The following is a 24,251-nucleotide window of genomic DNA, read 5'->3' as shown; positions in this document are numbered from 1 at the left end:
TCTATACCGCCATTTGTAAACGCTATAACTTTCACGTAAACCATTTAATTTACACATATTGGGATTTTTTTTTTTCAGCAAAGATGTAGCAGAATGCATTTTGTCCCAAATTTTTGATGAAAGTTGATTTTGTAAAAAATTTTTTGCTGGATGTTTTATAGCAAAAAGTAAAATATAGTTTTGTTTTTTTTTTCAAAATTGGCTGTCCTTTTTTGTTTATAGCGCAAAAAATAAAAAACAGGCAGGTGATCAAATACCACTGAAAGAAAGCTGTATTTGTGGCAAAATAAAGGACATTTCATTTGGGTGCAGCATTGCATGACCGCGCAATTGTCAAAGTAACACAGCGCCATATTGCAAAAAATGGCCTGGTCAGGAAGGGGGGGGGGGGTAAATCCTCTGGAGGGCAAGTGGTTAAAGGCTATTTAATTAAAATGCAACGTTTTGCAGTTAAAAAGTCCCTGGCCCTTCCCAAAAATTGCAGTCTGAAAAGGCAGAGATGTGAACGTGTCCCATTGGAAATCATGTAGATTGTAAGCTCCAAGGAGCAGGGCCCTCCAAACCCTCTTGCATTGAACTGCATTGTCTCCCTTTATATTGTAAAGCACTGAGCAAACTGTTGGCGCTATATAAATCCTGTATAATAATAATAAAATAAATCCTGTATAATAATAATATAATAAATCCTGTGTAATAATAATAATATAAATCCTGTATAATAATAAAATAAATCCTATGTAATAATAATATAAATCCTGTATAATAATAATTAAATAAATCCTGCGTAATAATAATAATATAAATCCTGTATAATAATAATCAAATAAATCCTGTGAAATAATAATAATAATATAAATCTGGTGTAATAATAATAATATAAATCCTGCATAATAATAATAATCAAATAAATCCTGTGTAATAATAATAATATAAATCCTGTATCATAATAAAGTAAATCCTGTATAATAATAATATAAATCCTGTATAATAATAATAATAATATAAATCCTGTATAATAATAATAAAATAAATCCTGTGTAATAATAATAATATAAATCCTGTATAATAATAATAATATAAATCCTGTATAATAATAATAATATTAATAATAATAATAAAATAAATCCTGTGTAATAATAATAATATAAATTCTGTATAATAATAAAATAAATCCTGTGTAATAATAATATAAATCCTGTATAATAAGAAAATAAATCCTGTGTAATAATAATATAAATCCTGTATAATAAGAAAATAAATCCTGTGAAATAATAATAAAAATCTGGTGTAATAATAATATAAATCCTGTATAATAATAATAATCAAATAAATCCTGTATAATAATAATAATATAAATCCTGTATAATAATAATAAAATAAATCCTGTGTAATAATAATAATATAAATCCTGTATAATAATAATAAAATAAATCCTGTGTAATAATAATATAAATCCTGTATAATAATATAAATCCTGTATAATAATAATATAGTGTGTTTCTGCCAAATGTACTGCAAAACGCTTAGCTGAAGCTGCAACAGTGAAGTCACAGGATTTCAAAGTCGGGTGAGATGCCAATTTCAAGAGCGATTTGCAAGACATCTGACACAGATGTCTATGCAATTCGCACCAAAAGTAGTGCATGTACTACTTTAGAAATCGGTGTGGCTATGAGCAAGTCGGACCCGCACTATTATGACCGCTCTGATTGCGGCCAAGAGGGTGCGCTTGGCATGCGATTTGCAAGTTGCATAGCATGCAAATCACATGCCAAGTCGCACTTAGATACACTTTAACCACCTCCCGTCCGGCCGTTGCATATAAACGGCCGGACAGTTCCAGTGCAGGGTCGGGTGGATGTTTATAAATGGCCTTCCTGCCCCCTGCTTGTGCGTGCTTTCTGGGAGCGAGCAGCACTCTGATCCAATCACAGCTCACACAGTAGTTCTCAATGGCTGCAAGAATGCAGCCAGAGAGAAAGAGAAATGGTGACACTGTACTACTAGGGTGACAGTACGTTAAAAAAAAAACATAATATAAAAAAAATTAAAATTTAAAAAAAAGTTTAAATTATAATTTTTGGTTATAAACTAATTTAGTTTATTTATTTTTTTACTAAGAAGATAACGGAATACATTTTGGCCACAATTTATAACGAAATATTATTTATTTGCAAAATTTCATAAGAAAACTTTTTTCAAAATTTTTGGACTTTTTCATTTACATAGCAAAAAAAATAAAAATCCCAGCGGTGAATAAATACCACCAAAATAAAGCTTTATCTGTTTCAAAAAATGCTAAAAAATTCATATGGGTACAGTGTTGCATGACCGCGCAATTGTCATTCGAAGTGTTATAGCACTAAAAGCTGAAAATTGGCCTGGACAGGAAGGGGGTGAAAGTGTCCGGACTTGAAGTGGTCAAGCCCAGGGGCGGACTAACCATTTAGGTACTTGCCATTTAGGGCACTGCCTGAGGGCCCGGGGTCAGTAGGGGCCCCATGAGATGACCTTGGTACCTTTCATAGGCTTTTTTGGGTGTGGTTTGAGTGTGGGCAAGGACACAGGGGCCCCATGATCCCATAGCCTGGGGGCCCCATGAGTTGTCAGTCCGCCCCTGGTTAAGCCCCTGAAAATGTTGCTATTTGTAATCTCCCTGCAAAGTCCACACACACGATATCCCTGCCTGCCAATACACTCTGGAGGCATTGGGCTTCCATCTCCTGAGGAACATAGCAGGTATCATGCCAAGCATCTGGCTCACAGCGGTATACAGACTATGGGATATGATATGAAGATATCACACAGGAAACTCAGCCAACTACATCGCCCAGTTAGAATTCGCGCTCAGTCACGTGACGCCACCCTCTGGAGCATCTCAGCCTATCAGAGCTCTCCTAGGGCGGCTCTGCCTTGAGGCCGTGACATGCACATTGGTAGAGCGGAAGCAGTAAGCTGGCTCCTGATTGGTAGATGTCAAAACACAATCGGTGACACTGGTTGGGAAACATGGCGGCGACAAGTGGGCTCTTTTCTGATCTCCGGGAGATTAAGAAGCAGCTGCTGAGCGTGAGCTGGCTGTGCCGGGAGCGGGGCCTGTTACACAGCGTGAAATGGTGAGGGGCTGAGACGTTACAGCAGAGCGGGATGATCTGTGTCTGCTCTATGGAAGGTTTCCTGCAATGCGGACTGCACTTTGCAGCGGTCTACTCCCCCCTCCACTGTTTTAAATGGCTAAATGTTTTTATTGATTCACCTTTTTTCTTATTATACCGCCCCCTGTCTCCTCCTGGGATACCTACATCACATATTCCAGGAGGAGGCATTAGGCACTATTACCTCCATTCATGTAAACAAAGGCAGTGCCAGGTCTTTATCTGGTGTCATTGGGGGATGATTTCTAGGGGATTAATAATTGAATGAATTTCTCCGAGAAAATAATAAGTGGCCAAATTTTATCCAATTTATCATATGCTGGGTCATTTTGGGGAAGGCGCAGGGTGTTTTTGCTGTAACGGATCATTACATATCTTGTTCTGGACATGAGTGATGAGTAAATTGGCATGTGATGGATTGGTGGAGGGGGGATTATGGTGAGGGGTTGTCTTTCAGGGGTTGGTCTTGGCCCCTTAGTTCCAGTAAAGGGAACTCTTAAGGCATCAGCATACGAAGACATTTTGGACAACTTCATGCTCCTAACTTTGTGGGAACAGTTTGGGAATGGCCCCTTCCTGTTCCAACATGGAACTGGGTAGACCAGTAGGAGTGTAATTAATTTTTTTGTGAGTCCCATATTAACCACTTGCCAACCACGCTATATCCGAATGACAGCTACAGCATGGTTGTCCAGTCCTGGGACGACGAACGTGATCCCCGTGATTGCTGTGTCCTACGGACACAGCTGATCACGTGATGTGGTAAAAGGCCAATCACAGCAGCCTTTTACTACGTGATCAGCTGTGTCCAGTGACACAGCAGATCACCGTTAAATGCAGTTGCCGTTTATCAACTACACTTTCCTCACACTGTCACAGTGTGAGGAAAGTACTGCCCATAAGCGGCGATTGTCAGAGGAAGGATCGGCACCGATCATTAGGGCACTGATGATCAGTGCCCAGCTGTGCCGCCCACCATTGCCACCCATTAGTGCCCATCATTGACAATCAGTGCTGCCTATCCGTGCCACCTCATCAGTGCTGCCTATCTGTGAAGCCTCATCAATGCACATCAGTGAAGGAGAAAAATTAGCAAAATTTTGTAATAAAAAGAAAAGTTTTTCTTTGTTTCTAATTTTTTGCTTTTTTTTTATAGTGCAAAAAATAAAACACCCAGCAGTGATTAAATACCACTAAAAGAAAGCTCTATTTGTGTGAAAAAAATGATAAACATTTCATATGGGTACAGTGTTGCATAACCGCACAATTGTCATTCAAATTGTGACAGCGCTGAAAGCAGAAAATTGGCCTGGGCAGGAAGTGCCCAGTAGGCAAGTGGTTAAATGTGAGACCCAAAAAAGGTTCTAAACTCCTCCACTGTTAACTGCTTCCATTCATAGGGATGGGCATAACTTGAATCTGTGTTGGTGGCTATTGTTGGACATAGAGGTTGCACTGATCAACAATTGAATTTAGTAAGTCATCAGTAAAAATTAAATTAAAAAAATCAATGGGGGCAAAATTCTATGTTCAGCTGGACTCCTGGCTGGGCAGTAAAAGGGGGGATTTTGGCTGCTCCAGAGTTAGGGGGAAGCCATAGGGGGGTTTGAAGGGCATATGGAAGAGTAGCATGGGTCCTAACCTTTTGGGGCTGAGGTGACACCCCACTAGTACCTGGCCTTTCTTGATGTTCTCCATTTCTGGTGGATGCCACTGCGGTACTTGTGGTAGCCTGCTCCTCACCAGGCCACCTTTGTTTGGTGGGCACACTTTCCTCCTACTCCGATTCCATAGGAGACCCACTGCTTAAAACGGGCTTGTAATCTAAATCAGAATCAGACTCTGAGAGCTCCCCACTGCTCTCATCAGTCATGCTTAGGATTTGGCATGCCTCCTCACAGGAAAATAATTTTTTAGATATACTGGGACAGATGTAGCTGCACTGCTGGGTGATGATGTGATTTGATGAGGCTGCACTAATGGGCATTGATCAGTGCAGTGCACTAATGCTCTGCACTGAGAAGCTGGTACAATTGTGCTTTGATAAAGCGGCACTGATGTCTGTTAATGAAGATCCATTGACAGGGCGGCACTGATGTACACTGATAAGCTGCGGTAATGAAGCAGCACTGATGAGTCCTCACTGATGGGCACTGATGAACCCTCACTATTGTGCACTGATAAGCTGCAGTGATGAAACAGCACTGATGAGCAGAGAACAGAAGAGGTCCGATCGGCTGCACTCCAAACAATCCACTTTATTGAGCTTGAATAAAAAAACAATACAAACAGTAGGAATACAGTGGGGGACTGGCTGGTAACTGATGAGCACTGATAAGGCACCTATAAAAAAAACTAAACAATTCCTCGCGCTGACACCAGCGATGGGGCGCAATTCCTCGCGCTGACACCAGCGATGGGGCGCAATTCCTCACGCTGACACCGGCGATGGGGCGCAATTCCTCACGCTGACACCGGCGATGGGGCGCAATTCCTCACGCTGACACCGGCGATGGGGCGCAATTCCTCACGCTGACACCGGCGATGGGGCGCAATTCCTCACGCTGACACCGGCGATGGGGCGCAATTCCTCACGCTGACACCGGCGATGGGGCGCAATTCCTCACGCTGACACCGGCGATGGGGCGCAATTCCTCACGCTGACACCGGCGATGGGGCGCAATTCCTCACGCTGACACCGGCGATGGGGCGCAATTCCTCACGCTGACACCGGCGATGGGGCGCAATTCCTCACGCTGACACCGGCGATGGGGCGCAATTCCTCACGCTGGCACCGGCGATGGGGCGCAATTCCTCACGCTGGCACCAGCGATGGGGCGCAATTCCTCACGCTGGCACCAGCGATGGGGCGCAATTCCTCACGCTGGCACCAGCGATGGGGCGCAATTCCTCACGCTGGCACCAGCGATGGGGCGCAATTCCTCACGCTGGCACCAGCGATGGGGCGCAATTCCTCACGCTGGCACCAGCGATTGGGGTACTGTTTTTCTCCAGGACCTTTTCCACTCCCTGTGGCCACAGTCTGGCCCCATAAAGTCTGAAAGACCGTAAACTGACTCTTTGTTTAGAAGTTTGAAGACCCCTGATCTAAGAAAATCAGACCGGATTAACCTGCAGATGAATTAAAATAATGATGAATTTCTATGATTTGTTTAAAAAAAGATGGGAATTGTTAAAACATTTTTATCAGTTACACAAATTTTTTGTTGTCTTTTGCAGGGCATCTGAACTTGCATTCTCATTGGAATCCATTCCTTTAAATGAGCTACCACCAATGCCTACACTTACTGAGGTGTGTTTGAGTATGTACACTTCTTCATCTTCTGATAATGTTACCTTCATATTTTTGCTAAGAAAGGTCATATGTGGTACACTGGAAGTAGAAAATATGTAATACTTATCTTGCCTACTTACTTTTGAGAAGGGTGATCAAGAGGCTTTACCTGATCATAACTGCTCTCTCTCCTTGTCAGGGTGGATTTGATTTAAATCAAGTTGATTTACATCACAATTGAAATCATGATTTAAATCGCTAGTGAAAAGGCTCAATTTAAATCATAATTTTTAAAGAGCAACTGTCATCTCTGTCCCACAGTGGCCCTGTTGACTCACTTACAATGCCATTCACTTTAATGGAACGGCTGGTGATGCGGCAGTGACACAACAAGGTGAGGGACGTGGTGGCAGCAGGTGAATGGTTGTCCGCTAACAGGCACTGCCAGGATGGATCTAAAAAGACAGGTGCTCTTTAAATGTAAGGAATCCGATTCATTGTTGCTGGTAGTTAGAATCTTTATTATTTTCAAACCAAATAAAGGTTTACTTTTTAAAATAATAAGCTGTCAGGTTAGTAAAACAGCGATATCAGAACTGATTTTAGGTTAATCATAGATAGCTGGAGAACTACTCATTCTTTTTATTTCATGTTTTTTCTCATGGTTACTGTGAAATTATATGAATGCTTCAATGCAGTGCGTGTGATCTCAGCTTGCAGAGCTTGGATTCATTGAATTCATTGTAAATATTGCTGAATACACAGCCTCTAAGCTCCATTTCATGCTGAATAAACTAAATGATTAAAGTATCTTAAATAGAAAACTATCTTTAGATTTGTACCTCAAAAGCATTGTATGCAAATAAATTTGATAACAATTTATTTATTTTTTAATCCATTTTTATCCACCCTGCTCCTTGTGCGGGAGAACTGTCCCCCCTTCCCCCCAAGCTCTGCTGTCTGCACAGGCTATGTACGGCACAGTGGTGATGTCACTGCTACGTTTACAAAGTAATTACGTATGCAGGCCATAGATGGGTCGAAAACCGGCCATTTAAAAAGAAAAAAAAAAAGAAAAATCGGTCGTTCAATAGGCTGACGTTACCACTAACGGTAAAAAATATCGTCCGATTTTCGTCGTCCTGTCTACGGCCGGCCTTAAATTACTTCTGTCCCTGCAGAGAGCTCCGCTATTATATTTGACATGAAAAAGTATAGCAATTGCAACATTGTATCTTTGTGTCCATTTTGGATACAGATGTTTTTATTCAAATACAAATAGATACAATGTTGCAACCACAATACTTTTTCATGTCAAATATAATAGCGGACTGGAACTCTTCTTTTTCTTTTTCTTCTTCTATCAGGTCACGGCTCATGCGCAGATTTTTTATCGATATCATTGGCGGGAAAATCTGCCGAATTTTTTTTTTTTTTTTTTCCCAACTTTACCGATTAAAAAAATGTGCCAAAATCCCAAAAAACGGCCAACCAATTACCCACTAACTGTGCGAAAATCAGCCAATTTTTTTTTTTCGGCCCAGAAATCGGACGATTTTCAACCCGTCTATGGCCTGCATCAGTTTCCAAAGGTATGTGGTGCACAGATAGATTTATATTCATTGCAGGTATTGAGGAATATATTTAAATTATAGTTTTTGTGTCTGGAGTTCAGCTTTAAACCATTTTGTATTTCTATAACCTTTGTTCTACAGAACACAGCTTTTTGGTCAAACAGAACATACTTTTTTTTTTGTTCAAGCTCCACTAATTAAAGTGTACAGGTCGCCTTTCCAGAACCGTGTTATATTTGTTTTTGCTAGATATGCTTTACTGCATATTATATACGGAAAAAAACAAGGAGTCTAATTACTATAACTGCACTCCTTTTTTTTTTTTTTTTTTCCTTTAAATGGCTCCTCCATCCAATTGACAACATATGTTTTATCTTTGCCAGGAAGATGCGCAGGATCTGGATGCATATACACTGGCCAAGTCTTATTTTGACCTAAAGGAGTATGATAGAGCCGCTTACTTCCTTCGAGGGTGCAAGAGCCAGAAAGCTTACTTCCTGTACATGTACTCAAGGTATTTGGTAAGAACATACTATATCTGTGTTTTGCAGAGTTAAAGGGTCAGTCCACCCAAAATATTTAGTTATAGGTGAACCCTATGGATACTGTCAGTTCCTGTCTTCATGTGCCTTGGCTACTCCAACAGTGAGATCCCCTTGTTATAATTCTGAATGTTTCTGTCTACATTGGAGTCCTTGACCTCTTGTTACATTCTTCAAATCCTTAAATACATAAAACAAATCTGACAATATAAATCTTATTATTGTGTCCCTCTGGTAGTGGATATATTTATCTGCCTCTGGGCACCTGCATTTTAACAAACTGACAGTGGATGAGAAGCTTTGCTTTAGATTTCAGATGCACAACAGTTTATGGAACTAGATTACGTTAACAGCTTTAGAAAAAAAAAATATCATAGAACTAATATTGGGTATTTTATAGTTCTTTAACAATAGATTTTTTTTGGGGGGGAGGGGAAATTTACCACATAATTAGGAAGTTGTGATAATATGTATACACATGTGAAAGCTAAACTTTAGATGGATGTAAAAAAACAAACAAAACAAAACACATGTAATGCAGTTGTGTTTTCTTTATCATTCTCTTTGCATGTATTTTAACCACTTCAAGTCCGGACACTTTTACCCCCTTCATGTCCAGGACAATTTTCAGCTTTCAGTGCTATCACACTTTGAATGACAATTGCGCAGACATGCAACACTGTACCCATATGAATTTTTTAGCATTTTTTTTTGAGACCGATAAAGCTTTATTTTGGTGGTATTTATTCACCGCTGGGATTTTTATTTTTTTGCTATGCAAATGAAAAAGTCCAAAAATTTTGAAAAAAGTGTTTTTCTTATAAAATTTTGCAAATAAATAATATTTCATCATAAATCTTGACGAAAATTTATTCCGTTATCTTTTTAGTAAAAAAAAAAAAAAATAACCCAAATTAGTTTATAACCAAAAATTATAATTTGTAAACATTTTTTGACATTTTTATTTTATTTTTATTTTTTATTTTTTTTTATGTTTTACATACTGTCACCCTAGCAGTACAGTGTCACCATGGGGGGGGGGGGGGGGGGGGTGATGATGATTTTTTTTTTTTTACACTGATTGCTTTTACTCCCATAAAGGCTGTAAAAAACAATCATTTCTCCTTCTCTTTGGCTACATTCTTGCAGCCATTGAGAACTACTGTGTGAGCTGTAATTGGTCACAGCTTGTCACATGGTACAAGGCTGTTGTGAATATCCTTGTACCATGGTGACCTCTGTGATCATTCACAGATTTCACACATAGAAAGCAATGATGTCAGAAGTGACATCTTGCTTACTACTCTGCATGTGATCACTGATTGGCCAATCAGTGATCACATGTTCGCGACCTCGCACAGAGGTCCTGTACAATGATCGGTGTTCCACTGTGTCCGGAGCTAATCAGGCTCTGCTGCATGCACAGGGAGTAGAGTTGCTGTCAGTGTGCGTGTATGCTCCTTTCTTGTCTAGTCAGCAGGCTGTCTAGACTGAAAAGTGACACCACTGTGTTCCTTAATTCTAGCATCTGAAGTGGTATCATCTTCCTGAATGTCCTGTTTTGCAGAGGTGGCTGGACAGAATTACAAATCACTTGACATGTAGGACTCTCACATGTCTATTTTAACTGTTTTTAGCAGTTTGCCTTTAAGAGATCATCAGATAAAGTGACACACACTGAGAATACCTTCACTGCCTATTGCTATCACGGGATATTTAAATTCCCTGTGATGTTTGGCATGCATTTACTCGGCGTAACATCATCGTTTATATTTTATCAAACAATTGGGCAATATATTGTGTTTTTGTGCATTAAAATTCTAAAATGCATTTTTAACAAAAAGATTTCTGTTTGAAAAATCTCTGCGCAAATAATGTGTAACATAAAAAATTTCAACACCCACCATTTTATTCTCTAGGGCCTCTGCTTTAACAAAATACATGTTTGGGGGTTCAAAGTAAATTTTCTAGCAAAAAAAAACCCCCCAAAAAACTTTTTCTTTATGTTAAAAAAAAAAAAAAAAAAGTGTCAGAAAAAGCTTGGTCTTCATGAGTGGGTGATGTGTGGCATAAGCTTCTAATTTTGGCCTTGAAATGCCAGGATAGCATCTATCCTGGTAGAAGCAACCCCTCCAAATGACTCATTTTTGGAAAGTAGACACTCCAAGGTACTTGCTAAGAGTCATGCTGAGTGATTTGCAGATCTCATTTGCTGCCATGTTTTTGGAAAACAGAAAGAAAACGAAAATTTATTTTTTTCCTCCCTTTTTTTTTTTTTTAAATCCTGTGACAAAAAGTATATCTGAAAATACTCGCCATGCTTCTTATCAAATTTTTTTGGGGTGTCTACCTTCCAGAAAGGGGTCATTTGGGTGGGGGGTTTGTACTATCCTGGCATTTTAGAGCCTCAGAAACTGTGATATGTAGTATGGAACTGATATGAGAAAATATGCCCTTTGAAAGCCTGGAAGTGATCATTGGATTTTAAGGGCCTGTATATAGCTAGGCTGCCAAAAAGTCTCTCATGTGGTATCCCCATGCTCAGAAGCAGAAGAATGTGTTTTGTGGTGTTATTCCACATATACCCATGCCATGCATGAGCAATATCATTTAGGTGACAACTTTGTAAAAAAACAAAAAGTAATTTTAGAAAATTTTGTGGCGAAAAATAAAATGTTCTATGGACTCAACATGCCTCTCTGCAAAGTCCTTGGGGTGTCTTTCAAAAAGGGATAATTTGGGAGGGGGGTTGTACTGCCCAGGCATTTTAGCACCTCAAGAAATGTGACAGTCAGCTTTGTAATTCCAATATATATATACCATAGTTTGTAGACGCTATAACTTTCACGCAAACCAATTATTATAGTGTATTGGGTTTTTTTTTTTTTTTTTTTTTTAGCAAAGACCTGTAGCAGAATACATTTTGGCCTAAATTTATGACTGAGTTCATTTGATATTTTTTATAATCAAAAGTGAAAAATATCAGGGGGAGGGGCGGTTCTTTCAAAAATGTCGGGCTTTTTTGTTTATAGCGCAAAAAGTAAAAACCACAGAGGTAACCAAATACCACCAAAAGAAATGCCCCTGGTACCTTTTTCATAGGCTTTTTTGAGTTTGGCCAAGGACACGGGCCCCATGATCCCCTATTGCCCGGGGGCCCCATGAGTTGTCAGTCCGCCCCTGGCTGGGAGTACTGCAAGCGGGGATTTTGAATAATGCTATTCACTCTGCCAAACTCTGCTTTGAAGATCCAAGCTTTGCTGAAGAATGTTCAGCATTGAACACTTCCAGGAGTGTTGGATGCTGGTGCCCCCATTGCACTCAGACTCTGTCACTTCAGGACACTGTGGAGGAAGGAAGTAACCACAAAGAGCAAATGGGTATCAGACATCCTACACACCCAGAAGTGTGCCAAATACTGATGTAAAAAATGAAGTTAAGGTTATCAGGACAGGTAAGTCCTTTCTCTCTATGGAGGGAGCTGATCACTTAAAATGTATGTTTGTGTTTTCAGTTGTGGCAAACACATCAATTAAATCTGGTAAATAAGAGCATTAACTACAGCAGCTAATTAAGATTACCATCATTTTTTCCTCTAGTCTGGAGAGAAGAAGAAAGATGATGAAACTGTAGATAGTTTGGGTAAGCATTGTGTTGTTTTTTTTTTTGTTTTTTTTTTAATTTTGTTGTGTTTTATGGCCTGCATTTTAGTTGTTTTCCTAAAGCAGTGTGTGAAATTTGAATGACATTTAACAAAGCAGGATTTGTTTTTTTAATTTAACCTTACACATATCTTGCTGTAGAACAGTGGTGCCCAACCTTTTCTGTGCCCCACATCCCAGGAAATGTTTAATCCGTGTTTTCATTTCTAATTTTTGGACCACATACAATACTGCATGTAGCAAATATAAACCAATTGAACTTAAAAAAAATAAGTTCCGAATTGTCAGACTTTGAATTCATGATCCATTCTTCTGTAATCTTCAGGTTTCCAACAGCAAAATATCCATCAACTTGAATAAATCTAACAGTTTACAGTTATGAATTAGAGTGAAACCATATTCAACGATTATATCAGATGTTTCCTTTATAAATTTTAAAAGCAATTCTCTGAAAATCCGTTACCTTTCTTATTTGTATGGTAATTCTGTTTTTTTTTTTTTTCCATTTTGATTAAACAAGGAGACTACTATGACTACTATTTTTATGTAACAAAACTAGCTACTAGGACTGCTCAAGGCACACTAGCAGATAGCTGAGTGATGACTCGTCACTAAGGGACACAAGCCATGCTTTGTTGCCCCTTTAAAATTTCATCCCACACCCCTTGGGAGTGCAGGCATCCCAAGTTTGTAACTCCTGCTGTTTAATGTAAACTGTCTTCAAAATCTGGAAACTATAGTTCAATATATGCTGTGAAATGGCCATGTTAGTGATTATCAAAAAAATAGACTATGTTCTGGTTCTTCTATCATATCTCAGTCCCACATGATTTTTTATACTGTAGTGTCATCCTAAGATGATTGAAACCGTTAAGGGTATTTTTTTTTAAATTAAAAATAACACATGTTATACTTGCCTGCATGGTGCAATGGCTTTACACAGAGCAGCCCCCATAGCCATCTGCTTGCTATGTGGGCACTTGTGTGTGCTCGCTCCCAAGCTGGCTCTGTTTGTCTATTGACACACAGAGCATGGCGCAACCCCACCTCTTCTCTCTCCTCACTGGCCATGATTGACATGCTGTCTCTGTCCAATGGGGGAGAGAGAGAGCTGCTGCTTTTCTGCACATCGCTGGATCGAGATTGGGCTCGGGTAACCAGGGATGCTGGATTCCTATCGCCCCGATGCCAGAGACATGTAGTTTCTTTCTACCTTTAGCCCTGCTGTGGGCAAGCAGCGGGCTCACCTGTCGGGTGAAGCAATCGGCGGCAGCACTCCCACTGATAGCTTCACACAGTGCCAGCCTCTCCGGACCCCCAGCATGAGGTCTCCCAGACTTCGCTTGCCCATCTGTGGGCCCGACTTGCCATCAGCTAGAGGGGAGCGAGAAGAGTGGACATGTCCGCTCCCCTTCTTGTGCTGACCTGGAAGTGACGTTATGATGTCACTTCTGGATCCCCGTTGAGAGATTGTAATGCAATTCCCAGTGGAGCAGAGGGGAGACATCCAGAGTGGGGGCCTCAATATTTCTTTTTTGGGAGGGAATGGTATGTGCTTGGGTGTAACATTTATTTTTTACAATTGAAAAAAAAAAAAGTGTGTGGTATTTTTTTTGTTTTTTTTACTGTAAAAAATAAATGTTACACCCAAGCACATACCATTTCCCCCCAGAAAAAAATATTGAGGCCACCATCCCCACATACAAATGTAAAAGCACACGCTGGGGCGCCTACGCATGAAACCGTCGATTGCGATAAACATGTTACATATCACCGTGCACGCCAGAATGAGAGCAATAATTCTAGCACCAGACCTCCTCCATAATGCTAAATTGGTGACCTATAAGGGGCTTTAAAATTGTTGACCTATAGAAAATATAGGGTACTGAAGTTCGTCGCAATTTCACGAGTGTGCAGAAATTTAAGGTTTGACAAGTTGGATATCTATTTACTCGCTGCAACCTCATCTTTTATATTTTACAAAAAAATAAGACAATTTGCTTTTTTGTGCCCTAAAATTAACATACAAAATTGGAACTACCACTATTTTATTCTCTAGGGTCTCTGCTTTTAATGTTTGGGTTTTTTTTGTAATCTTCAGACCTAAAAATGATTTTTTAAACGTGTGCAAAAAATGCAAAATCGGCTCTGGCAGCGAAAGGGATAAAGGATAAGCCCTGACCCACCCTTTCCTGACGAGCAGCTAATCATTGCTCATTACACTGCAAGGTCTCTCTCCTTCCTGTTAGTCCCCGGGTGTGGCGCTGGAGAGAGGCACAGAGGGGAGGAGAAGATAAACAGCGCAATGTTAAAAATATAACACATTTAAGTCGCCATAAAGCCTCCTTTTTTTTTTCTTTTTTTTTTTTGAAAGCCCCCGACATTCCTACAATCACCTCAAATTTAAATACGCTTTTGGTTAATTTATTTTTTTTTTATCTGGACAAGTAGATGTCATGAGGGACAAGTAGACTGGGGCCCCAATTTAGTCCCTGGACAAGTAGTTATTTCACAAATTTCCACACCCCTGGTAACTATGAAGGGTTTTTTTTATGTCCTTAAGCTGATGTTTCGTCCTTATGTCCTTCCTATCTATATTTAGCATCTATTCCATGAGAAAGTTACTATCTGTATATCTGGGTCTATAAGGATTGTGCTATTGCAAAAAAATGTTATTAGAATAATTGGAGACATGAGAAGCCTCATTTGACCTTCACATACATTGATGGCCAACCATTGCTGAAACTACTACATGGAACTCATAAGGGGAAAAGGGGTGTGGCTTGCTGAAAGAGGCAGCCTTTCTGGTTACGTCACATGCAGTGGTGTAAAGCATGCCGCCACTGGACTCTAGAGCAGTGGAGACGTGTTCTCTGGAGTAACCAATCGCGCTTCTCTGTCTGACAATTCAATGGACGTGTCTGGGTTTGGCGGTTGCCAGGAGAATGGTAACACGGGGCTGTCACGGCAGCAAAATGTCAATGTGTATGTATGAATGTGAATTAGGGACCTTAGATTGTACACCCCTTGAGGGTTAGGGACCGATGTGAATGTACAATATAAATGTAAATTGATGGCGCTATACAAGTACCTGAAATAAATAAAGTGCTTTTTCCTCCATGGATATAAAGTGTATGTATAGCTAAAACTTTATTTCTAGTTTTGAATAGAGTAGGAAATGGATAAAGCCCCCGTCAGTTCATTTTTGGCTGTCTGTGTCCTCTTGTGGTGGTTTCTCTTCACTTCCTGCCCCAGAGATGAAACAGGAGAGTGGAAATCTCTCCAAAATACGAGAAATGTTCTCTTAGGGCTGGCTATGCACTATTAAATTTGATTACTCCATCCACACTATACAATGCAGAAAGACTACATCAACAGAGGCTGCATTTGAGTGGATGTAGCCGCTGTTCGGCCAACCATTTTCTACCTTACATCTTGGAGACATCAAGTGAGAGGCAGCCAGCAGGGTTACCCATACTGCGAATGTGGAACTGACAAAATCTGAACAATTGGTCAGCTTTAGACAGTTGTCACTGGAATAAGGTCCCTGTTGGAAGAATGTCACTCCAGTGTTGACAGCTCAAAATTTAGGATTTTCTTTCTTTTAGATTTTTTTTTCTTTTTTTTTTTTCTTAATCCCAGTGATATTGATCACCAGGACTAGAAAGGGTGAATATTACTAGTGGGGACACAGACGCAATAAAAACCCGACATTTGTTTAATTTAGTACACACTTATCTGTAATCATGATTTGCTGCTTATGTAGTATGGATTTGATTGGTGTGAGGAGAGTGTGTATTGCAAACTTGGGAGATAGGACTAGTGAAGTTCTGTGTTGTCAACAGAAGAAGTGACTTGTTTTCTGCTGTCTAGGGTCTGTTCTTTGAACTTGTATACATAACTTGTATTCCATTTCATTATTTGTATGAAAAAGCAATACAGCTTTCTATAATTTATATTTTATACATGGTTGCATTTAAAAGAGAAGTATGGCCAAAGCTTTTTGGCCATATCAACCTTGTGGATCACAGAAGTGTACTTAGTTGTTCTCACTTGTGACCCAGAATCAGCTGACAGTGGGCTATTGCCTGCTATCAGCTGACACCACAGAGTTGCTCCTGGTTTGGCAGCTGGCTCAACCTCTCAGTGCACCACTGACATTCTGAGCCAGCTGTGTCTGCCCCCTCCCCAGCCTGGTACTCCAGTGAGCACTGGAGTGGCAGATCAGAAAGTTGCGACTGACAGCCACCGCTTTCTTCTCAGAACGAACCAAGGACTGAGTGATCAGCGGTCATGTGACTGCTCACTTCTCAGGCTTACAGCCAGCAGGGGACAGCTGCAGATCCGACCTATGCTGCAGCAAGGAGGTGAGTATGTGTTTTGTTTTGTTTTTTTTTTGTGCGTGTGTTTTTTGGTTTTTTTTTTTGGTTTTTTGTAAGTCCACACGTCTCCTTTTAATAAAATGTAAAGACAAATATAATTAGGAGGCTATTTTTAAAGGTTAGAAAAATAAATTTTGTGTCAGTTTGCTCTCACTTTTGCCACTAAATTGACTAGACTAATTTTCCATTGGGGACATCAGTTCTGACAACTGTCAATAGAAAGTTCTAAAAAGGAATGATTTCCACTCCCTTCTTGTTTTTTCACCAGGAAAGAAAGTAAAGGGAATTTTTCTCAATGGGACACAAAGCAAAAACTGACAGGGAATTTAACCATCTGTTTCCAGGTCCTCTGGAGAAAGGCCAAGTGAAGAATGAGGCTCTTCGTGAGCTTCGTGTAGAGCTTAGTAAGAAGCACAAAGCCAGAGAACTGGATGGATTTGGACTTTATCTGTAAGTTGCAAGCGAACCTGTGTTCTTTTGCTGTATGCATGATTCTTCCTCCAGAAATCATTTTTTGTTTTCTGTCTGTAGATATGGGGTCGTTTTGCGGAAACTGGACCTGGTTAAAGAAGCTTTGGATGTGTTTGTGGAGGCGACGCATGTTTTGCCCTTGCACTGGGGAACATGGCTAGAGCTTTGCAACCTAATTACAGACAAAGAAATGGTAACAAAATATTACCTGGAGCATGTGAAAGCCAGTTGTCTTTGAATGCCTGAGTGATTAAAGAAGAACTGTAATGGCTTTAGGTCAATCTTTTCTATTTTTTCAAGTTTTGAAACTAATGCATTTTATCTGTTTTTACTTTAGTTATACATTTGTTTTACAATAAAATATTTAAAACTGAACTCCAAGAAAAAGTAACATCCTACCCATGCAGTGGGATTTCCACAGCACTGCAAGGGTTAAATGCTTGTTCGTCTAGGGGTCTGAAATCACTTTTACTTACCTAACCCCCACTCCCGCATGCTTCCTCCAGCATGCTAGAGGCAGTTGGATGACCTCTGATGTCATCACACACACTGCAGAGCCCATATCCCCACTCATTGGACAAGAGGTTGCTAAGGAACAGTCCACGCCTGAGAGCAGGGGAGTACCAGGTGCTGGAGGAGTGGTGATCAGGTAAGTAAAAGTGCTTTTCACAGTCCCCCAGACATAAACGAGCATTTTAACCCATGCAGTGGCAGTTCCACTGCCAGGAAGAATTTTTACTTTCTCCGAAAGCATGCTTTAATATATTACTATAGGTTATATAAAGAGACAGCCATTGCGGGCTCATTCTGCCTGATTGAACCATTAGACCAGAGGTGTCGAACTCCATTTCATCTTGGTCCATGTCAGCATTATGGTTGCTCTCAAAGGACCAGTTGAATCTGTAAGACTAGAGCACCCCACCGCCAATACATCAGGTGTCAAGAATCCCCACTCTCCCTAACATCACTGTGCACCCCCTTTGGGGGCAGAGCTGGGAAGCAGACAGTGCAGGGTCTGGAGGAGGACCAGAGGAGGAGTGGAGTCAGTTACCAGAGTCTGCTGAATGCTGAGACCAGGGGAGGCGGAGATCAGGGGGTGCTGCAGTGAGAAGTGCAGGATCTGGCAGAGGAGTTCTGTCCTCTCTGCTGAGACAAGGTGTAAACAGAGACGAGGGGGGTACCATAGCTGCATGAGAGGTGCAAGGGCCACATGAAATGGCCTGGAGGGCCAGATTCAGCGCGCAGGCATTGTTTGACACCTGTGCAATAGACTGAGCCGTCCAATAAGGGATGAGATTCTTCTCTGACTGGTGTGTGTGACATTTCACACATTGATCTACTTAAACAGACTTTTCCCTTTTCTACAACAAAGGAAGATAGTGGAAACCTTAAAGTGCCTAAAGCTGTACCTGTTGGCTGAAGAGAAGACTACACAATACTCGTATTCACTATATGGCCAAAAGTTTGTGGACAACTGACATCACACCTATATTGGTTTGTTGGACATCCCATTCAAAAACCATGGGTATTAATATGCAGGTTCTCACTCCAAACCCTTTGTGCCTTTAGCAACTTTTCTTCTTCTGAGAAGGCTTTTTATAAGATTTTAGAGTATAACCTTCAGTGGAAATACCTGAACTCCATAATATGGAAGGGCGTCCATATCGTTTGGGCAATATGGTTTTAAGAATAATAGACATTAAACCATATAGTGTATATTCTCCTATATAGATTAAAGCCTAGATACAGAGTCAGCTGCTTAATTGAGTGTGGATTAATTGCTCCTGAGTAACAGTGTCAAAATAGTCATTTAACAGATGAAAAAATTCTGTTGTTATACTTGTTCTGTTTCAGTGGCACAAAAAGTGTTGTAGTTAAAGCATCCGTATGACAGCCAGAGAATGTTCAGGTCAAGAAAGACATGTCTGCAATAACAATCCACATGTCTTTCTCATGATAAGTGAATATTCAAACAAAGCTCTGCTTTTACCCATGCTGTAAAAACAGCTTCTTTTAAATACCCCCTTTTTTGGAGCGGCACATATTCACCTTTCCATCGCTCCTCCCCTCAAAGAAAATTGGTAAAATAGTTAGACAGCTAGTGATCAGAAGACCATCTGTTTTTAATAGGACTGGTATTCCTTACTGAGCTTTGTTCTTTTTACTTTTGCAGCTGAAGTTTCTTTCTCTGCCAGATTGTTGGATTAAGGAGTTTTTCTTGGCACACATATACACCGAGCAGCAGCTTATTGAAGAGGCCCTACAAAAATATCAAAGCCTTATTGACGCTGGCTTCTCCAAGAGCACTTATATTATTTCCCAGATTGCTGTTGCCTACCATAACATTAGAGGTAAGGCCAGTTGATGTTGGTATATGTAAAGGTTAAAAACATGTTTTCATTCATAATGCATAATTATTTTTTTTTTCAACAGATATTGATAAAGCTCTCTCTATTTTCAATGAGTTACGGAAGCAGGATCCTTATAGAATAGAAAACATGGACACATTTTCAAACCTCCTGTATGTCAGAGTAAGGCACTCTATATTCTAGTTTTATGTTTTATTGTACACTCAGATGTTTCTGCTCCAGTAACATTCTTCCTTTACAAGGGTCTGAAGCCAGAATTGAGCTACTTGGCACACAACCTGTGTGATATTGACAAGTATCGTGTGGAAACATGCTGTGTGATTGGTGAGCAAGCACTTCAAACATATTATTGACATCCAGTTAGCTAGCACAATTATTCCAAATTAATTCTCCTTTTTTAATAGGCAATTATTATAGTTTGCGCTCCCAGCATGAGAAAGCAGCTTTGTATTTTCAAAGGGCGTTAAAGCTCAATCCTCGATATCTTGGTGCTTGGACGCTGATGGGTCACGAATACATGGAGATGAAGAACACCTCTGCGGCAATACAAGCATATAGGTATATAAGCGGATTGGAACACTAACCTATGTTATGTAAGCAGTAGGGTTTGTACAGTTGTGTTACCAGTACGTAAAGGGAAGAATGTATTAAACCTGGAGCATTCAGAATCTGGAGCAACCAAACCACTTCGATCTTCAGCTTGTTCAGTTAAGCTTTGAAAATGAAAGACAGAAGCTGATTGCTTGCTCTGCACAGCTACTCCAGATTCTGGCTGCTCCCATTTTTGATTCCCTCATTGTCTTTAGCAGCAGTAGGTAAAGAATAGATGGGCTGATGTCTCAATGAAATGCAAACTGGGAGAAATCTGCCCTTTTTTTTATTTTTCATTTAATTGTGTGACTCAGTGAACCAAGGTTACTGGCACGGTTCCTTCTTTTCATTGAGTAGTGGGAAAAGAAAGGTTGCAGAGCGATTTTTCTAACAAATTGACATATCTCTGCGGGCAGTAAGAAAGCATCTGATGTTGCAGGCATTCACTAAAGCAGAACTACACTGCACCTGGGGACCACAAGCCAAAAACGCTTTTTAATTCATTTTTAATATTCAAAGCAAACTCGCCCATCCAACCATGCCCCCATGATTTATTTTGTTGAAAAGTCACTTTGAAACACAACCCCCCTAGCATTTTTGCCCGTAGCTATCTTGAGTAAGGACAGATGAATAATGTAGCATTTACTTTCTGGAATCCATCTGCCCTTAAGCTCAGCCATGCGGACAAGTTCCACTTTAAAATGACACTAAACTCAATTTTTTTTATATCAATCCTTGTAAAATATCAAGGCTACCTTGGCTCTATTTTTTTTCTTTTTTGTTCTGTGCATATTCCCTATCCTTCACTGATGCACCTCACTGCTACTAGTGTAGAGCAAGGAGCTGTTATTTCAGGTCGCATACTTCTCTGTATGTGTACTACAGTTCCCATAGAGCTGAATTTGTCTGCAGGTAGATGTGTAGTCTTGGGTGCGAGCAAGAGAGGGTGGCTACATTCTCATACACAAGGGGGGTATGGAGAACAAACATAGCCACCCTAGAACAGGAAGTCTGAGAAAAGCAGAAAAAATTGTGTTTTAGAGATAAAACCAGTGAAAGAGAGCTAGAAGGTACATTCTACTTGTATTTAGACATTGCATTTATTTTATTTTCTAAAAGAATGTTAGTTTAGTGTCACTTTAATGGTTCCCAGGGAGTACCTCCTGAACAGCCCTAATGCTATTTTGGTTATTTGGATGTGGACGCTCATTGCCAGATTTATCATTGATTTAGCTGGATCTCTTCTAGATTGGATTAAATATGATTATTGCAATTGTTGAAGCCAAGTCCAGAATGGTTCAGTTCTAAACACATGCATTGGCTGTGCTAAAATACACTATACTGCCAAAAGTTTTGGGACACCCCTCAAAATTATTGGATTCGGGTGTTTCAATCGCCTTTATGGCCACAGGTGTATAAAATCAAGCACCTAGGCATGCAGACTGCTTCTACAAACATTTGTGAAAGAATGGGTCGCTCTCAGTGAGCTCAGTGAATTCAAACGTGGTACTGTGATAGGTTGCCACCTGTACAATAAGTCCAGGCCACATAAAATGATAGAGCGGGGTCAGCGCATGCTGAAGCGCACAGTGTGCAGAAGACACCAACTGTCTGCAGAGTCAATAGCTAAAGACCTCCAAACTTTGTGTGACCTTCATATTAGCACAACAACAGTGCATAGAGAGCCTCATGGAATGGGTTTTTATGGCCAAGCAGCTGCATCCAAGCCTTACATAACCAAATGCAATGCAAAGTGTCAGATGTTGTGGTGTAAAGCACTCTGCTACTGGACTCTAGAGCAGTGGAGACATGTTCTCTGGAGTGACTAATCACACTTCTCTGTCTGGCAATCTGATGGACGTGTCTGGGTTTGGTGGTTGCCAGGAGAACAGTACTTGCCTGACTGCATTGTGCCAAGTGTAAAGTTTGGTGGAGGGGGGATTATGGTGTGGGGTTGTTTTTCACGGGTCGGGCTTGGTCTTTAGTTCCAGTGAAGGGAATTCTTAAGGTGTCAGTATACTAAGATATTGTGGACAATTTCATGCTCCCAACTTTGTGGGAACAGTTTGGGGATGGCCCCTTCCTTTTCCATCATGACTGCATACCAGTGCATAAAGCAAGGTCCATAAAAACATGGATGAGTGAGTTTGGGGTGGAGGAACTTGACTGGCCTGCACAGAGTCCTGAGCTCAATCCAGTAGAACACCTTTGGGATAAATAAGAGCGGAGACTGCGAGCCAGGCCTTCTCGTCAGACATCAGTGCCTGACCTCACAAATGCACTTTTGGAAGAATGGTCAAACATTCCCATAGACACACTCCTAAACATTGTGGACAGTCTTCCCAAAAGAGCTGAAGCTGCAAAGGGTGGGTCAAGTCAATATTGAACACTACAGGCTAAGACTGGGATGCCATTAAAGTTCATGTGCGTGTAAAGGCAGGCGTCCCAATACTTTTGGCAATATAGTGTATATTTTTTGCTGACCCAATGTGTAAGAGCAGCTGCCTCTTTCATTTACATCACTTGAATGCATTGCATGTGCATTAAAATAGAATTGAATGTCTTACTGGTTATTTTCATTAGTTACATAGTTAGTCTGGCTGAAAAAAGACAAAAGTCCGTCCAGTTCAACCAAAAAAAAAAAGTTGTAATCCTACACCTTCCAGAGGAAGGCAAAAAATACCAGCAAAGCATGATCCAATTTGCTCCTGCAGAGGAAAAATTTCTTCCTGATCCCCTGAGAGGCAATTTGATATTCCCTGGATCAACTTTACCTATAAATGTTAGTATCCAATTATATTCTGTGTGTCCAAGAAATAATCCAGGCCTTTTTTAAATCAATCCACTGAGCTGACCAGAACCAACTCTTGAGGGAGTCTATTCCACATTTTCCCAGCTCTCACTGTGAAGAAACCTTTCCGTGTTTGAAGATTACATTTCTTTTCCTCCAGACGTAAAGAGTGCCCCCTTGTCCTCTGTGATGACCTCAGGGTGAATTGCTCTACACCGAGTTCACTATATGAATCACTGATGTATTTATACATGTTGATCATTTCCCCCCTTAATCTCCTCTTCTCAAGAGAGAATAAATTCAGTTCCTCTAATCTTTCCTCATAGCTGATCTCCTCCATGCCTCGTATCAGTTTGGTTGTCCTTCTCTGTACTTTCTCCAGTTCCCCAATGTTCTTTCTGTAAATTGGTGCCCAAAATTGAACTGTATATTCCAGATGAGGTCTTACTAATGATTTGTACAGGGGTAAAATGATCTCTCTCTCTCTGGAGTCTATACCTCTTTTAATACAAGAGAGGATTTTGCTCGCTTTAGAAACCACAGCTTGGCATTGCATGCCATTATTAAGCTTGTGATCTACCAGAACCCCCAGATCCTTCTCCACCATTGATTCCCCCAGTCGTACTCCCCCTAGTATGTATGATGCATGCATATTCTTAGCCCCAAAGTGCATCACCTTACATTTGTCAACATTAAACCTCATTTTCCACATAGTTGCCCAATTAAACAGTGCATTGAGGTTGGCTTGTAAGTTGAAGACATCCTGTAAGGACGTTATTCCACTGCACAGCTTGGTGTCATCTACAAAGACTGAAATGGGATTTTTAATCTCAGACCCTATATTGTTTATAAATATATTAAAAAGTAAGGGTCCCAACACTGAACCTTGGGGTACACCACTGACAACCCTAGACCATTCAGAGTATGAATCATTAACCACTACTCTCTGAATATGATCTTTTTAGCCAGTTTTCTATCCATTTACATACAGATTTTTCCAAGCCCGTAGACTTTACCTTACACATTAGCCGTGTGTATACCAAATCCACAGCCAGCTACCCCAAGGTTTTGCTCACCTCCTCATAAAAAGAAATCGTATTTGTTTGACAACGTCTGTCTTTCATGAATCCATGCCGTCTGTTGCTTAAAATATTTTTTTCCAGCAAGAACTCATCTATTTGGTATTTTATTAAACTCTCCAGTATCTTCCCAACTATAGAAGTTAAACTAACAGGTCTATAATTACTTGGTAAAGATTTTGACCCCTTTTTAAATATTGGCACCACATTGGCCTTATGCCAATCCAGTGGTACTTTGCCAGTCATTAAGGAGTCCCTAAAAATTACAAACTATGGCTTTGAAATGACAGAGCTCAATTCTTTAAGGACCCGTGGGTGTATGCCATCTGGTCCAGGTGCT

At 40.3% G+C, this 24,251-nt stretch overlaps 1 protein-coding gene across 2 annotated transcripts in view; it reads left to right on the top strand.

The window, feature by feature from the left end:
• Window positions 1–2,962: 2,962 nt before the first annotated feature.
• Window positions 2,963–24,251, top strand: part of CDC23 (cell division cycle 23) — a 29,514-nt gene continuing 8,225 nt past the window's right edge. Inside the window, exons 1-10 of one of the 2 annotated variants that reach the window (XM_089693956.1) lie at window positions 2,963–3,116; window positions 6,396–6,468; window positions 8,408–8,545; window positions 12,166–12,208; window positions 16,955–17,060; window positions 17,142–17,274; window positions 19,255–19,432; window positions 19,515–19,612; window positions 19,693–19,774; window positions 19,855–20,008. In XM_089693956.1, the coding sequence (XP_089550082.1) occupies window positions 3,010–3,116; window positions 6,396–6,468; window positions 8,408–8,545; window positions 12,166–12,208; window positions 16,955–17,060; window positions 17,142–17,274; window positions 19,255–19,432; window positions 19,515–19,612; window positions 19,693–19,774; window positions 19,855–20,008 (1,112 nt within the window). In that variant the 5' untranslated portion in view covers window positions 2,963–3,009. Of the gene's footprint in view, window positions 3,117–6,395; window positions 6,479–8,407; window positions 8,546–12,165; window positions 12,209–16,954; window positions 17,061–17,141; window positions 17,275–19,254; window positions 19,433–19,514; window positions 19,613–19,692; window positions 19,775–19,854; window positions 20,009–24,251 lie in introns of those variants that run through there. The other variant, XM_089693963.1, reaches the window with a different exon arrangement.

The sequence above is a fragment of the Staurois parvus genome, unplaced genomic scaffold (assembly GCF_062004578.1).
Source record: "Staurois parvus isolate SC_StPar_1 unplaced genomic scaffold, SC_StPar_1.0 ptg000025l, whole genome shotgun sequence".
Taxonomy (NCBI): Eukaryota; Metazoa; Chordata; class Amphibia; order Anura; family Ranidae; genus Staurois; species Staurois parvus.
This window is presented reverse-complemented; position numbering and strand designations above follow the sequence as displayed.